This window comes from Homarus americanus, unplaced genomic scaffold, assembly GCF_018991925.1.
Source record: "Homarus americanus isolate GMGI-L3 unplaced genomic scaffold, GMGI_Hamer_2.0 scaffold7626, whole genome shotgun sequence".
In the NCBI taxonomy this organism is placed as follows: domain Eukaryota; kingdom Metazoa; phylum Arthropoda; class Malacostraca; order Decapoda; family Nephropidae; genus Homarus; species Homarus americanus.
Window position 1 is genome coordinate 17,626,730 of NW_024718273.1, and position 14,590 is coordinate 17,641,319.

Here is a 14,590-nt window from a genome sequence, read left to right on the forward strand (position 1 = left end):
GGGGAGAGCCAGGGGCTGGTCAAGAATGACATTGGGATAGATTGTAAGAATTGACATAAGAGTTAGGCATTGACAAGAGAGACCGTAAGAGACCTTGGAGTAAAACAATGTCTTATTAAAACAACAGTGTTTCTCTTGGGTGTTTAATATGCACAGTTGTAATGTTAATTTCAGTACATCCTTGCTTGTTGTGGTAAACATTAGCATTATGTGGTAAGACACAATTTTGGTGTATTTCATATCAATTAAATTTTCTTCAATTTCTCAATTCCCACAGTCGAGAAGGACGAATCTGAAGATAAAGATGATACCAGGAAACGCAAGCGTAGTACATCAGAAACGTCCTTGAAGAGCAATGAAGATTGTAAGTGCCTATGTCTCTATTCTGTTTATTACTTTTGTCTACTGGAGTTGATATATACACCAACCCACAGAATGGCATCCTCTTGAAAGTACAGAAATACTGAAATAGGGAGAATGTCCACACACACTGCATCAGCCATCACCAATATGCTTTGCCACAGTCTGACACACTTCCTCACTCCCACACACTTCCTCACTCCCACACACTTCCTCACTCCCACACACTTCCTCACTCCCACACACTACCCCTGTCCCATACACAAACATCATATTGTTACAGTATCTTCATCATCACTGGACAGCTTGTCAACAACTGACTAGCAGGTTCTGTCCTGCCCTGTTGATTCAGTTTGGCTCCAACCATCAGTCAAGATATTTTGTCAGGTCATGTTCACACAGTTTTGTCTTGCTTGTTCAGTGTAAATCCAGCCTAACTGATTTTAAAATTAAACAACATTCGAGTAGATGCAAACCCTGCCTGTGAATTATAGCTGTGTAATAACTATGGTAGATGTGTACAGTAATAATTATGACTTGGTAAGTTCATTAGTTAGCTAAGAATTCTATTTTCTCTTAATTTTAGCACTCAAGAAAGGGAAGGAAAGTTCTACAAAGAAGAAATACGACTATATTACCAAAGTGAACTACATGTTCCGCGACGCAAGGTTCTTCCTCATGAAATCAAATAACGCAGAGAACATTTCACTCTCTAAGACAAAGGGAGTTTGGTCCACTCCACCTCAGAATGAAGCTAAACTTAACCAAGCCTTCAGGGAAGCAAGAAATGTCATTCTCATATTTTCCATTAAAGAGAGTGGACGCTTTTGTGGTAAGTATGAAGGACCATTATTAGAAATACCTGTACTACAGTCTATAAGTTCAGTATAAGCGTGGCATAAAAGTCGCGGGTTATTTTGTGGGTTTATAATTTTAACAATTATTATTATGATTTCATGGCTACCTAAATTGCTACCATTTTCTTTTTTATTGTGACAAAATGTTTATTATACTTGAGGAGTAAGGCTGGAAGCATTTTAAATCAACAGTTGTGACAATACAATTAAAGTACAATACTGCAGTGCAGTCATGGTGTCAAGGACACTTTCTCTTCTGCAATTCCCCCTGAGTTTACCACATGCCCCACTTACCAAGCAGTTGCTTATCCTTTCAGTTTGAGTGAAAAATAAAAGAGAAAGATGTTTAGTTTAGAAGAAAAGGTTAAGATTTTGATGAGCTTGACCATGAAGTGTGTCACTTCTGGTATGATTTGTAGACTGAAGGCAGACAGACTATTTACTCTTATTAACTTGGTAACAAACATCATCAAGAGAAAAGAAAAAAATATGCAGGTAGACCTGTAAATATCAGTACTGTACAGTGTTTGCTTTTATTATCAAATACTTTATTAATAAATATTAATAAAGCACGGACTTGAGGGTAGACTCACTTTTTTAATAAATTTTTTTTCTAATTATTTGTGAGAGGATTTTCCCATTACTAGTATTATTTATTTGTATGTGCGTGTGTGTGTGTCTACACACACATATTTGCAATACAGGTAAAGGAAATTACTGTCTAGAACGGATGGCACCCTGTCCCAGCCGCGAAAATGCCGGCAACTTTAAAACTGCCCACAGACATTCTTGGGTACATTCAGGGTCTCATCTGCGAATAATAGTGGACCACGAAATAAAAATCCGCGAACTTGGGGGCCCCCTGTATTTGGAAAGCTTAAGCTCATCATCATCAGGCCAGACAGATCGGATACTCTGTTTTGCACAGTTGATAGTTAAACACACCAGTATTCAGTATGCAGTGACTAACAAACAAGAGTTAAGTACTAACCAACCATTACATGGCCAACTCATACTTGAGCCAGGTAAATGTTCAAGGGACAGTAACATGTACAAGTATAAAATATATATTTCATCAATACTTTCTTAACTGCTGTTATAATTAATTATTTGTTTGTTGAATTGAAATGAATTGAAACAGTTTATTTAGCCAGAAAAACACAGATACAGAGTGGATAATAATAACAATATTAACACTGCTGAGCCAGTTGAGAACCTGAGCTCTCCTGTAGGCACCTGATATATACTGTACCTTTATCTCAAGGAAGTATAATGTAACATTTAGTAACATCTGGAATAGTACAATAGCATGGTGGTAATAAGAAAATTCATCAGATTATTCAAAAGCTGCCATGCATTGAAGAACAGCCTTTGTGCAGGAACAATGCTGTGTGCTATAGTGTCTTTTTCAGTGACACACAACTTGTTGTCTGCCAATGGAGCATGTCACTCATTAAGCGAGACCTTCCTGTATTTTAAGACTGCCAAACTTTTAACTATGGGGGTAATTTCAGTACATTGGGATAAGCCCCAACAATATCAAATTAGCGAGGTTGCAGTATGATGTACTGCATTTTATCGTAGTTCTATCTAGGATTCACCTCATCATGCATGACCATGAATTGTTGAAGCCCCCTCTGTGTGTGTTAAAATAGTACACAATTTATATCACTGTGAATAGTTGAAACTGTGGCCATCGAGTCGACAGATGTTGAGGTCTGCCAGTACAGTATCTGTTTATAAAACTAAATGCTTTGTGGCTACTGACGCTTATCATTTATAATAAAATATCAGTCTTTTTCACTTCATTATCTACTACGTACTGCAGGATTTGCGCGGCTTGCTGGTGAATCTCGAAGGGACCTTCCTCCTGTTACATGGGTGCTGCCACCAGGGTTATCAGCTCGAGCCTTAGGAGGAGTCTTTGAGCTGGATTGGATATCAAGGTGAGTTTGAGGGTTTGAAACTAATCTTGAAATGTTTACATTGGTAAACTATTTTAGATCACCTAGACAAAGTGAAATGACATACAGTACTTTAATCCTCCAAAAATGCTTGATTTCCTCATTATCCTTAGTAATTCTTCACTTACTGTTCACCAGAAACGGCCTTGTTTCTACCCGCTATTTGGCCCAGCAACTCGATACAACACCCTTCACCATGCTTTTCAACTCCACCCTCTTCGTTCAATTTCCACACACTCTCCCCTCAGAACATTCACTACACCTTCCTGTGACTCTTCCATTTTAGGAGCATATCATACATAATAAATCTTTGCTACAAGACACATTCATCACCTGTTGTCTCCTTAACATAGCTAAGGAACTTCATGTCTGATTTTCTAACAAGTATGGAGTCAATGCGGGATTTTGTGCGACCTGACTCTGAGTGATCAGCTTACGGTATTTGCTCTCTTCTTAAATATCATGTTGCAGATGCCTACAGTAGTATCTCTCAATAAAGGTGTATTGGATACTAGAAATCGCTGGTAACAAAAGTTAATAATGTATTCCTGTATTATTTTGGAAATAGATGTAATTTTCTGGTATGGAGAAATATTTTCCAGTACCTATTTTGTCTCAATGTCAGAAATGGCATTGCTCATGTGTTCAGAGAAATAAAGGAGAAGAAAGACCTATGGTATGTGGATGAAAAATTAACCTCGAGGCAAGTCTACAATGTGCCAAAACTGTATCCTAAGCCATGATATGTTAAATCTTGATACAATGAATTGTGAATCTTTTAGGTTGCTGTACAAAACTTACATTAAACCACATATCAAGTACTGTACTGTATTTATGCATGGTCAAATGCAAAGTGCCTGGAGCAGATTGAGGCTGGAGCTTCTAAGTCAGTACCAAGTTTGAGACAATGTCCATATGAGGAGAGGCTATGTAGGCTGAAGATACTTCTACTCTAGGAGGAAAGAGAGAGGAGACCTCATAGACACACTCAAAACATTGAACTGACAAGATATGTGGATGGTGATACATTCTTCTCTTGCAGCATAACACAGAATCTAAGAGATTACAATCTGAAGATTTTTAAAAGGTATTTCAGGTTAGAAATTTAAAAGAATATCTTCAGCCAGAGAGTACAGTAATTGGTTCCTGGAATGCACTCCCAAGTACAGTAATGTGGTTGATAATATAACAGTTGTATACTAATAGTTTTAAGTGTGCCCTTGATAAGCGCTGGCTTATATCAAGATATTGATACCAGATACACCAAGAAGATTAAACTAATCCATTAATTTGTAAGTGTAAGTTTAATTTTGCCAGACTCGTGTATTGTTGAGGCATTACTTTCTAGGGATACCGTACACTGAGAGAATGCTAACCTTATTTTGTCATGTATGATATGGTGTAAACTTTCCCTTTATAACAGTCAAATTTTTCTTTACAGGAGAGATTTATCATTCACCAAGACACAGCATCTTTACAATCCTTGGAATGAAGGCAAACCAGTTAAGATTGGCAGGGATGGTCAGGTATGAACTTGTGGAGATTTCAAGTGCCATTGACAAACTAAGTCTTAACAGTCTATATTTTGCTTTTTGGTGTATACTATATTTCTTTAAAACAGAACAAAAAACATTTACACATACATACATACTTACTAAAGTAAAATACTTTACACAATTTGAAAATAAAAGAGGGCCCTCCACCTCCCCAAGAACTCATTTTATAACCTGATGTCTGGATCCAGGTAACTCAGTGATGAATGGGGGAATTGAGGTAATGAGGTATTATGAAGCCAATATTGGTAAGTAAGTATGATTCAGCTTTTTGGGGCCAAGTAGTCGAGGGTGCTTTTCCATATTTCAAAATCTTGTTAGGTATCTTGAAATACAATATTTTACTGGAAATCCTGAAGTGTAATGTGTGTGTTTCCCTAGGGCTACAACATAAAGCAAATGAGACAGAGTTTGAAGAGGGGTCATGTACTCTGATAGAGGCCTGTTGATATATAGGGTACCTTCTGGTATGCTTCTATTCATAAGTCTTAGACTTGTCCTAATCCTTCTGCTTTGAGAAATAATAATCTGTCATGCATGGAGTAGGCAGAATATAGAAATACTAAATATATATATATATATATATATATATATATATATATATATATATATATATATATATATATATATATATATATATATATATATATATATATATATATATATATATATATATATATATATATATATATATATATATATATATATATATATATATATATATAGTACAGTATATATATATATATATATATATATATATATATATATATATATATATATGTACAGTATATATATATACTGTATATATATATTTTTTTTACAAGGCATTTAAAGAGAGTTATTATGTGAAAAATTCTAGTGGTTATTTACCTTATGTAAGTCCATGGTAAAAAAATTGCTTGGTCAGAGGATCTTGGTGGTGAGCTAAAGTAAAAAGAGGAGGGGTTAGATAATAAAAATGGGGGTTATTGTTCCTCTCTGCTTATGAATTTGGTCTATTTGAGGACAGTTTGCATCTGTTTTTAGAACTTGAGTTGTGCTTACCTGTTTATCAGGTCTAGATATGGTTATCTTATTTACTAAACTTGTCTTGGAGGGCTGGGGTTGCAAGATGTCATGATCTCTATGTTGTCCAGAGTGTGACAGAAGTCTTAGGCCTCCAGTTGGTATGTGTCAAGCAAAAAAGAGAATTGGTATTAGAATCTTGGTGCCACATCAAAAACCTCATAATATAGCCCGAAGGCACTCTACTAGCATCTCAAATGAGGTGGCCCGAGCATTAGGAGCTAATTTTGTCGTAAGTAAAGCCATATTGTCAGCCCATAGTAGTTTCCTTGGGATGCATGTGGTCCTGAAAATCTTCACTAAGCTTTCAGGACTCCAGCAGAAACATTAACCAAGTTTCTGTTGGTGTATTATAGGGCAGATAAGGACCAACTTGCAGTTTAACTTGAGCTGAAGTTAAGGTTATACTTCAGATGTTTTCTAAAGGTAGATCTCAGTACACTAAGAATGAGTTATATGGCTTCAAGCTGAAAATTCTCTTTTGACTTCGAGAAATCTATTATGTTATGTCTGGAGGAAAAATTCTCCCAACAATTCAGAGAAATGGTAGGAAGTAGGTCTTAGCAGCTCTGGGGTGCTTAGAAAAGGTATGGAGATTCCATTACTTCAAGAAGACTGCACACAATATTAATCATAGAATGCAAATTGCATACACTTCTAGGGAACATGGTTAGGACTTGTAAGATAACAACCGTGAGGACTCGGTTGGGTTGTGGCTGAGCGATCTTCTTGTGGTATTGTATGTACAGTATAACAAACACCCCAAAACATTTCTCAATAACCTCTCGCTCACTTCAGGGCCAGAGGTTATGTGTCTGACCTCTTAACTTGAGGACGTGTTATGACAAGCTTGCCAACTTCTACACCTCTAGGGATGAGTCTTTCACTGGTCGGAGAAGAGAAAGCACGATCTCTCACGGGGGCTCAAAACTATGCTTCCACAGTATATAGATGGGTCCACTGTATTTGAAGTGGGCCAAGGGTTTCAACTCATAGACTTGCTGGCGATAAAGGTAGCCCTTGTTTATCGCAAGGGCTGTGGTGTGTGGAATTGTGATATGTCAACTAATTTTCTTATAAGAAACAATTTACAGTATTAAAGTGTTGGGGGTACAGTACTTGAACTGATTTTTCATATAAACAATTATAAATTTGTAAGAAAAAAAAACTTGAGATGCTGTACATATAGACATCAGTCAGTATTGAGGAAATGCAATGTACAGTAAGTATAAAAAAGGGTGAAACACCAGTACTTACAAATGTTTATGATATACAATACAAAATACAATTGAGAATTGTGTGCTTGTTCCTCCTCTCACAGCCATTTGTCAGCTAATCAGCTGCAACCACCACAATTTACACCAGTTTTTATCACTCTTGTGACATTAAAACAATAACCATGTAATAACTATAGGAATGCATAAATGAAATATGTAAGTTATGAGTGTTTTATTGAGGTGTGTGCATATCATCCCTCTCACAGTTGTATGTCAACTGACACATCTCTGCATATTCTTGCCTGTGGTTTGAATTTTTTTAAAACAACTTGTTGATTGATCCAGATGTAAGATTATGAATGGGATTTCAGGGTCAATCCTCTCTCACCCTCCCCCCGCCCCCCTCCCCCTCCTCCTCCCCCTAGGTACAGGCAACTAGCCAATGTCATGTTCTCTACAGAATCTAGGGACAAGATTTTGATACAAATAAATTAAAGATAAAAATCCACAACATTAACCTTATTTTTTCCTTAAGTACTTGGCCAAGCATCCAGCAGCACTCATAAGTTTAACTTCAAGCACAGGAGCATCATCAGCCATCTGTTGCTGGTACCACTTTAACTCTGCATTTCCAACTGTGCCTGCATCCTTGACTGCACTTGCCTCTTCAGAGAGGAAGCCTCAGTTTCCTGTTGATTTTAAATAACCTCAGCTTCATTTTGTCATTGATGGTGTCAAAATGAAACCTCCCCAATTTGTATTCCTGTTAGAGCATTGTTGCCCTTATGCTAAGCTACATCTATTATTTTCAGCTTTTCTGAGGTGCTGTAATACTTCCTGCTAGAATCACACAGAACCATCACCAGAAGCCATTGCACGAGCATTAAAGTGTAGCAAAACTACAAATAAAAAGTGAATGGTATATAATAAGGCTGAACAGACAGTACAAGTACAGTGTTTTATCATAAAAAGCACACTTGTGGGGAGGTAAATGTATGATGAGCAGCATCAAGACATTACTGTACTTAGGTCAATTCACTACCTGGGTCAGTCAGCGGGCAGTACCCCATGCATTGACCTCGCTTCATGCATTCCTCTTTGGAGAAGTCACCCTACCTAGGGGGCCACTGTAAATTTGTCCACACATTTGAAATAATGTTAAATTCTGCATGTGCAAAATACACACACAAACAGACACACATGTACATGCTTATGTTTTTTCTTCTATCACACTTCCTTCTATCCAAATGAGTCATTATATATATATATATATATATATATATATATATATATATATATATATATATATATATACATATATATATATATATATATATATATATATATATATATATATATATATATATATATATATATATATATATATATATATATATATATACACAGTATAGTGGTTATATATTTGAAATGTTATGTGCTTATGTGTAAAACCAAGTTTGTTCAATGTTCTAACCTTGTACACTTAGGTAAGTGAAAGCTCAGATATATACAGTATATATAATGCTCATTTTGATTCCATGTAGCACTGAATTGTAACTTTTATCCCACAGGATTATATGGAAAAAGGTATAAAAGAGCTGGAGATTAAAAACTACGACTCATTGTTGGAAGCTGAAGCTGCTGTTTTGTTGCGTATTCAAAGGAACTTCTGGCAAGGGGTTCCTTTCTTATGGAATTTATGATGAAATAAATTTATCTTTTGCAATCTCATATTAATATTAACATGCATTATCATATAATCAGTCCACATATATGGCCTTAATTGCATACAAATTATTTAGTGCCATATAAAACTTGTTAAGCAATGAATAGTTAGTGACATAAACCACATTTTTTTATCTTTGATCTCTTTATAAAAACTACACTGCTTTAAGAAGTCTTAAATGGCTGTACAGTTTGGCTCCAGATATACTATTAATACTGAAAACTTATTAGAATATTTATTTTTATTGAAGAATTTAGGTATAACTTATTTTCTTTCTTAATTTACAGGAAATAGAACCCCGTGTGGCAGAGGAGCTCTGCAGATTGTTTCCAAAAGACGAAGGAATAAATCTAACGCCTGTCTTGCATAAGAGTAAACGTGCAGCCCGAGTGGCCCGTGCCAGGGGTCCACTACGTCGGCCACTACAATCAGCAGGAGACCGTCGTGGCCGTCCTAGAGAACGTGGAGGCTTCAGAGGTCGGGGGGACATTGGCTTCAGGTGCGTCACTACCACCAGGGTTGAGTCTCGCAATGGAGAATCCTGCATTTTGCTGATGCTGCCACTGGTACTGAATGGTTCTCCTCAGGTCGTGTCACAACCAGAACTGGAACTATCACCAACTGTGATACCACAGTTAATTAATTCAGTCACCTGTATTTTAAAACATAAAACACCTGATTGACACCAACAATTACTCTAAACAATCCATTTAGACATTGCTAAAATGATGAAGTATATCAGTCACAACACAACACTACAGCTGCTGTCAGTTCGTGGTTGAGAACGAAATACTGAGTGAAATTACAGGAAATTTAAGTTTTCTGTGGTAACAGTGGCAGTGGGCAAGTCAGGTGGTCCTCCAGCTCCATCAGTGCAGTAAAAGGACTCACTATCTGTTCGTGAGTGGCGGTGTGCCGCAGCCGCTACTACTGGTATCATGGTAAACGTGTGAGACAGGTGAGGCCCCAAGAGGCCCAGCCCCACTCACTCACTCAGTGTCTTGTTACCGCTCTGTCTCTCACCCCGGTGTTGAGGACCCCTATCCTCTCACAGGACTCTGTCCCTTTCTCTCTCACACAACCTGGCTAGTGAGTGACACGCCTAGCACACAAACATACCAGTGCAGTGCGTACCTCCTCATCAATTCTTATATAACTACAGTCATGAAGAACTTTATTACTTGGTTTAAAGAGCAGGCATAGACTAGGAATTTCCTTTTGATAAGTAGAACTTAAAACGGTAGACAAGTGTGTATTATAAAGCTGGTAAAAATTAACACCCTGTGGACTTGTCCATCAGTATATCTTGAGGGACTTACATACAAATGGTAGTATAACGAACTTTCCGTGAAAGTAGTGAGTGGTTGGCTCAAGTCCACGTACCAGCAATAGGTGACACTCACTAGCAGGTTGGTACAGAGCCAGGCCCAACCATATGGACTCGGCTTAGCTGTAAGGTATTGGTCATAAACTTGTTGGTAAGGTAGTATCTTGCATGGACTCACTCAAGCATTCAGGACTAAGTGTGTTGGAGATTCCATAAAGTTTACACCAGAGATTATAGGTGGCTCTAGCCCAGTGCTGATTCATTGATCTAAAAGAGAGTATTTGCCTGGCTAATGAAATAGTGAAGGGGATATTAGTGAGAGTGAGAAGTGATTTGTGGAAATGAAAGTGAATAAAGTGAAATATATGTGAAATACTGGTGCTTTGTGTTGCGTTCAAGACCACAAGAGGGCAAACCCTGCCATCTGTACTTATCCTCACCCAATGTCTACACAACACTTCATCATCTTTTGGTGAGTACAGCACAACAAGTTATTATTATTATAATATATATTCATATATGACACTTTACTGTCTTAGTAATTTCAACACATGAAGTGAGTCTGTTTTTATTTTTATTACATAGATGAGTCGTAATTACAGTCATTCCTGTGACGCATTACTCTGTATGCCATTGAATTACTACAAAGAATTTTTGGGGGGTTGCGCATAATTTCGGTCTCAGAAGAGTGTTTTGATTGTGTGTTAAGTGTGAGTTAAATCTGAGACAAAAAGACACTTTTCAGCTTGAAATTCCTTTTCCTCAGATAATGTATTGTGATATAACCTAATTTTTTCTTGTAATTGAAATGTTCATTTGAAGAAATTTTCATTCATTATATGGAAAACCATGAAAGTGGAATAGTTACAAAAACGAAATTATTAAAGGCAAGCACACAGGTATTTTTATCTAAAAAGTAAAGGCAGGAGTTGGAAAATGACAAACCTCATGGTGGAATGAAGGGGTTTGAGGGATAATGAGAAAACAACAAATGCATGAGTGAAAGCATGGGTGTGTGGGGGTGTGGTAGCCAAAGACAATCATCGAATGATTTTTGGTAAGCATATTATGAAATAGAGTTGCTTGATGGAAGACTGCAGTTCAGTGGTTACATGTACAAAAATATGAAACTTTGATGGTTGATGAATAGCTTAAATCATGGAGTACCTTTTTAACGCTCAGTAGTTTAAAGCAAAAAAAGACTTTGGAGGTGACAATCATCTTCAAACTTCAGTTGTCATCCCAGATTGTCAAACTAGGCTTTTCATCTTAAGCTTCAAAATAAAAGGTGGTGATGATGGCAGTTACCGGGTACGGGTAATACTTCAGAGTGCATCACTATAGACAAATCAGAACATAATTGAAGACTTTTAAAACAAAATTGAGTTTGTGCTTATGGTTACAGAGGCCATTTTTCTGCAGCTTGGTGCATTTTTAATAATTGTTTTTCCACTTCTCCACCGACATGCTTAAAGTCCTGGAGTTATTTATTGTGTTTACATTGCTTCATGCTCGACAAAGCGGTGTGTGTTTGCCTTATCTGTACCATCATATAACCCCATACAGTATGGTATAGTAAAATTGTAATTTACGGTATATACTAATTGGGAGGAAGAGGGGAATAGAAAATTCAGATTTCTAAAAATTCAAGTATACTCTGCATTTTCCTTTTGTTATGAAATATCCCCTGTATATACGTATTTTTTTATTTTTTTATTTATTTTTTGATATATATAAACTATTTTATTGGAATAATGTACACTAAATCATTCTCTGTTATATGGCCAACTTACCCAGATATCCTTAGGTGGCTTGCAATTTTTTTTATATATTACCCATGTGAACTAAAATGGAAATGATAGTTACTTTTAAAAAATTAGTGTAATATTCTCCTTACTAAAGTTATAAAGTTATGGTTGATAGAATTTAGAGGTTGTGGCACTTTTTCTCACTAAATAATATTAGTCTGTCACAAGGGCATGATTACTCACACATTTTAGTTCACTTAGATTACAATAAGTAGATGTGATTATAAGGGAAGTCATTCCAGCAAGGGGTAAATTTTTTCATCAGAAGAAATTAAGTGCGACCTGGGGCTTGAAGATGGCAGTTACGCAGATTCTGACCAGGACAAAGCGGAGGCGTTGAACAGTTTCTTTTCCTCGGTGTTCACAAGGGAGTATGCAAACAATCTTCCTGCGTTTGAGGACAGACAGTTCAACAAATGCTCTGACCCACATTGTGTTCTCAGAAGAGGTTAGAAGAAATAAATTTTCAAAGCTAAAGGTTCATAAGAGTCCTGGCTCTGACATGGTGCATCCCAGAGTGCTAAGAGAGTTGTGCAATGAGCTTGCTGTGCCCCTGAAGATCATGTTCTGTAAATGCCTGGATGAGCAAAAGGTTCCCAGTGATTGGAAAATGGCTTACGTGAGTTTTCAAGAAGGGAGATCGAGACTCCACAAATAATTATAGACCAATGAGCCTGACCAGCATAGTGTGTAAAGTACTTGAGAGCATTATAAGAGATGCCATGACGGAACATATACGAAACAACCTTGTAAAGGATTGCCAACACGGTTTTATGCCGGGATACTCCTGTTTAACACAATTACTCAGGCACTGGATGTTTGGATCCAAATTCTGGAAAAGGGTTACAATATTGACAGTATATACCAAGAATTTGCTAAGGCTTTGACAGTGTACCCCATGAAAGGCTGAAAGTTAAACTGGAAGGGTACGAGATTCAGGGAAGTGTCCTAGCATGGATTAGAGACTTTCTCTATTATCGCAAGCAGTGTGTGGTGATTAATGGCACGAAATCATCAAGTGGACCCGTGACAAGTGGGGTACCACAGAGCAGTGTATTGGACCCGCTGTTGTTTGTTTGCTTCATAAATGACATGCCACAAACTATATACACTCCTCCATACAAATATTTGTGGATGATACCAAGTTATTTAGGGAAATTAAGAACCAACCAGACTGTGAAGAGCTGCAGAAAGATCTCTGAGAGCTTCAAGAATGGTCGAAGAAATCGCTGTTAAGATTCAATGTCACATAGTGTAAGAGGATGCACCTGGGACTTACCAACAGTAAGGAAGCGTATCACATATCCCAACGGGATGAAGGAGCTGCATTAATTGATACTGAATGAGAAAAAGACCTGGATTTGTATGTTGACAATGAACTGAAGTTCTCAGGCCATTGTGAGAAGAAGGTGAATCAAGCAACTAAATTATTAGGTCTTATAAGAAGGTCGTTCAGATATATAGATGGTCCGTCCCTCGTAACAATCGTCAAGAGTGATGTACTTCCCCGCCTGGTCCCCGAGATATGGTAGGGACTGTCAGTTGATTGAAAATGTCCAAAGGAGGGCCACCAGACTGATGCCTGCTCTTTGGCACCTCAGCTACCCAGTGAGATTAAAACACATGCAATTGCCTAGCTTATACTTCAGGTGGGCAAGGGGGATCTAATTGAGGTGTATAAGCATCTCAAAAGGGCACTAATCACTTCTGTGTCCATATCTGGAGCTGGTGGATGCTCGCCCCCAAGAGGTCATAGCTCAAGGTTGAATAGGCCACGAATCCAGAAAACTGTGTGGGCTATCTTTTTCTGAGTGAGAGTTGTGAACTTGTGGAACAACCTACCAGAGTGTGTTGTGGCGGCATCAAGTGTGAGCTCTTTTAAGACCAGACTTGACCAGCCCTGGATCAGGTTTAGATACATTCAGGAGTCGGTGCATGCCCAGTACTTGCCAACAGTGTGTAACAGAGACGTGACCGATCGCCCAAGCTGATCAGTAGTGAAGAGGAATAAAAGTAAAAGTTAAAAGTAATCAATGCTCACCATGAGTGAGTGAATTTGTGGTGACTAATCAGTTCTTGTGAGACCATGTAGATTGCAGACTCAACTTCAGGAAATTAAAAGTCCTTTAGATAAAATCTACCTCTCTTAGAAGTTGTGTATACTACTTGTGATGGTATACTGTACTGTATGAAACTTGGGGATTCATGAGAACTTTACTGTAGTGATTAGCTACTAGGGATTAATGAATGAACTGTTCTTTACTACCTGATACATCTTTACTGCAACTCAGAATCAGTAACACAGATAACTGGCCTCAACATAAAATCCATTCATGTAACCCAAGTATAGTGTAGCCAATGGGTGGAGGAAAATAGTGCAAACTAATCCTAATAATTGCCTGCTTGACTAACTGTGCAATTGGGGTCTTCCTGATATGGGACAAATACTTTGCTTAGATGATCCTTTTGGTTGCTTCAGTATTTACTTTGTTCATCACAGCTGCGTTCCAAACAGCTCCAACTTTTCATGAAAACTAAACCTCTTAGTGTACTGTAGTTTTTAACAACCTTGATCCATACAAAATATGACTGTCTTATGACATGTTCTTACATAGGGGTATTTATTCAGGAAGCTTGTTCTTATAACTTGTGGTTGTTTTATGGTTCCTCACATAAAAATTAAGATTTTCAGGCAGTAAGGCATTTACTGTAG

The 14,590-nt window shown here is 37.4% G+C and overlaps 1 protein-coding gene across 7 annotated transcripts in view; it reads left to right on the plus strand.

Moving 5' to 3' along the window:
* LOC121859501 (YTH domain-containing protein 1-like) overlaps positions 1–14,590 on the plus strand; it is a 92,618-nt gene that overhangs the window by 5,255 nt on the left and 72,773 nt on the right. For all 7 annotated transcript variants that reach the window (XM_042356356.1, XM_042356355.1, XM_042356358.1 and 4 more), the window contains exons 5-9: positions 278–364; positions 947–1,192; positions 3,046–3,163; positions 4,623–4,707; positions 9,030–9,241. In XM_042356356.1, the coding sequence (XP_042212290.1) occupies positions 278–364; positions 947–1,192; positions 3,046–3,163; positions 4,623–4,707; positions 9,030–9,241 (748 nt within the window). The remainder of the gene's footprint in view (positions 1–277; positions 365–946; positions 1,193–3,045; positions 3,164–4,622; positions 4,708–9,029; positions 9,242–14,590) is intronic.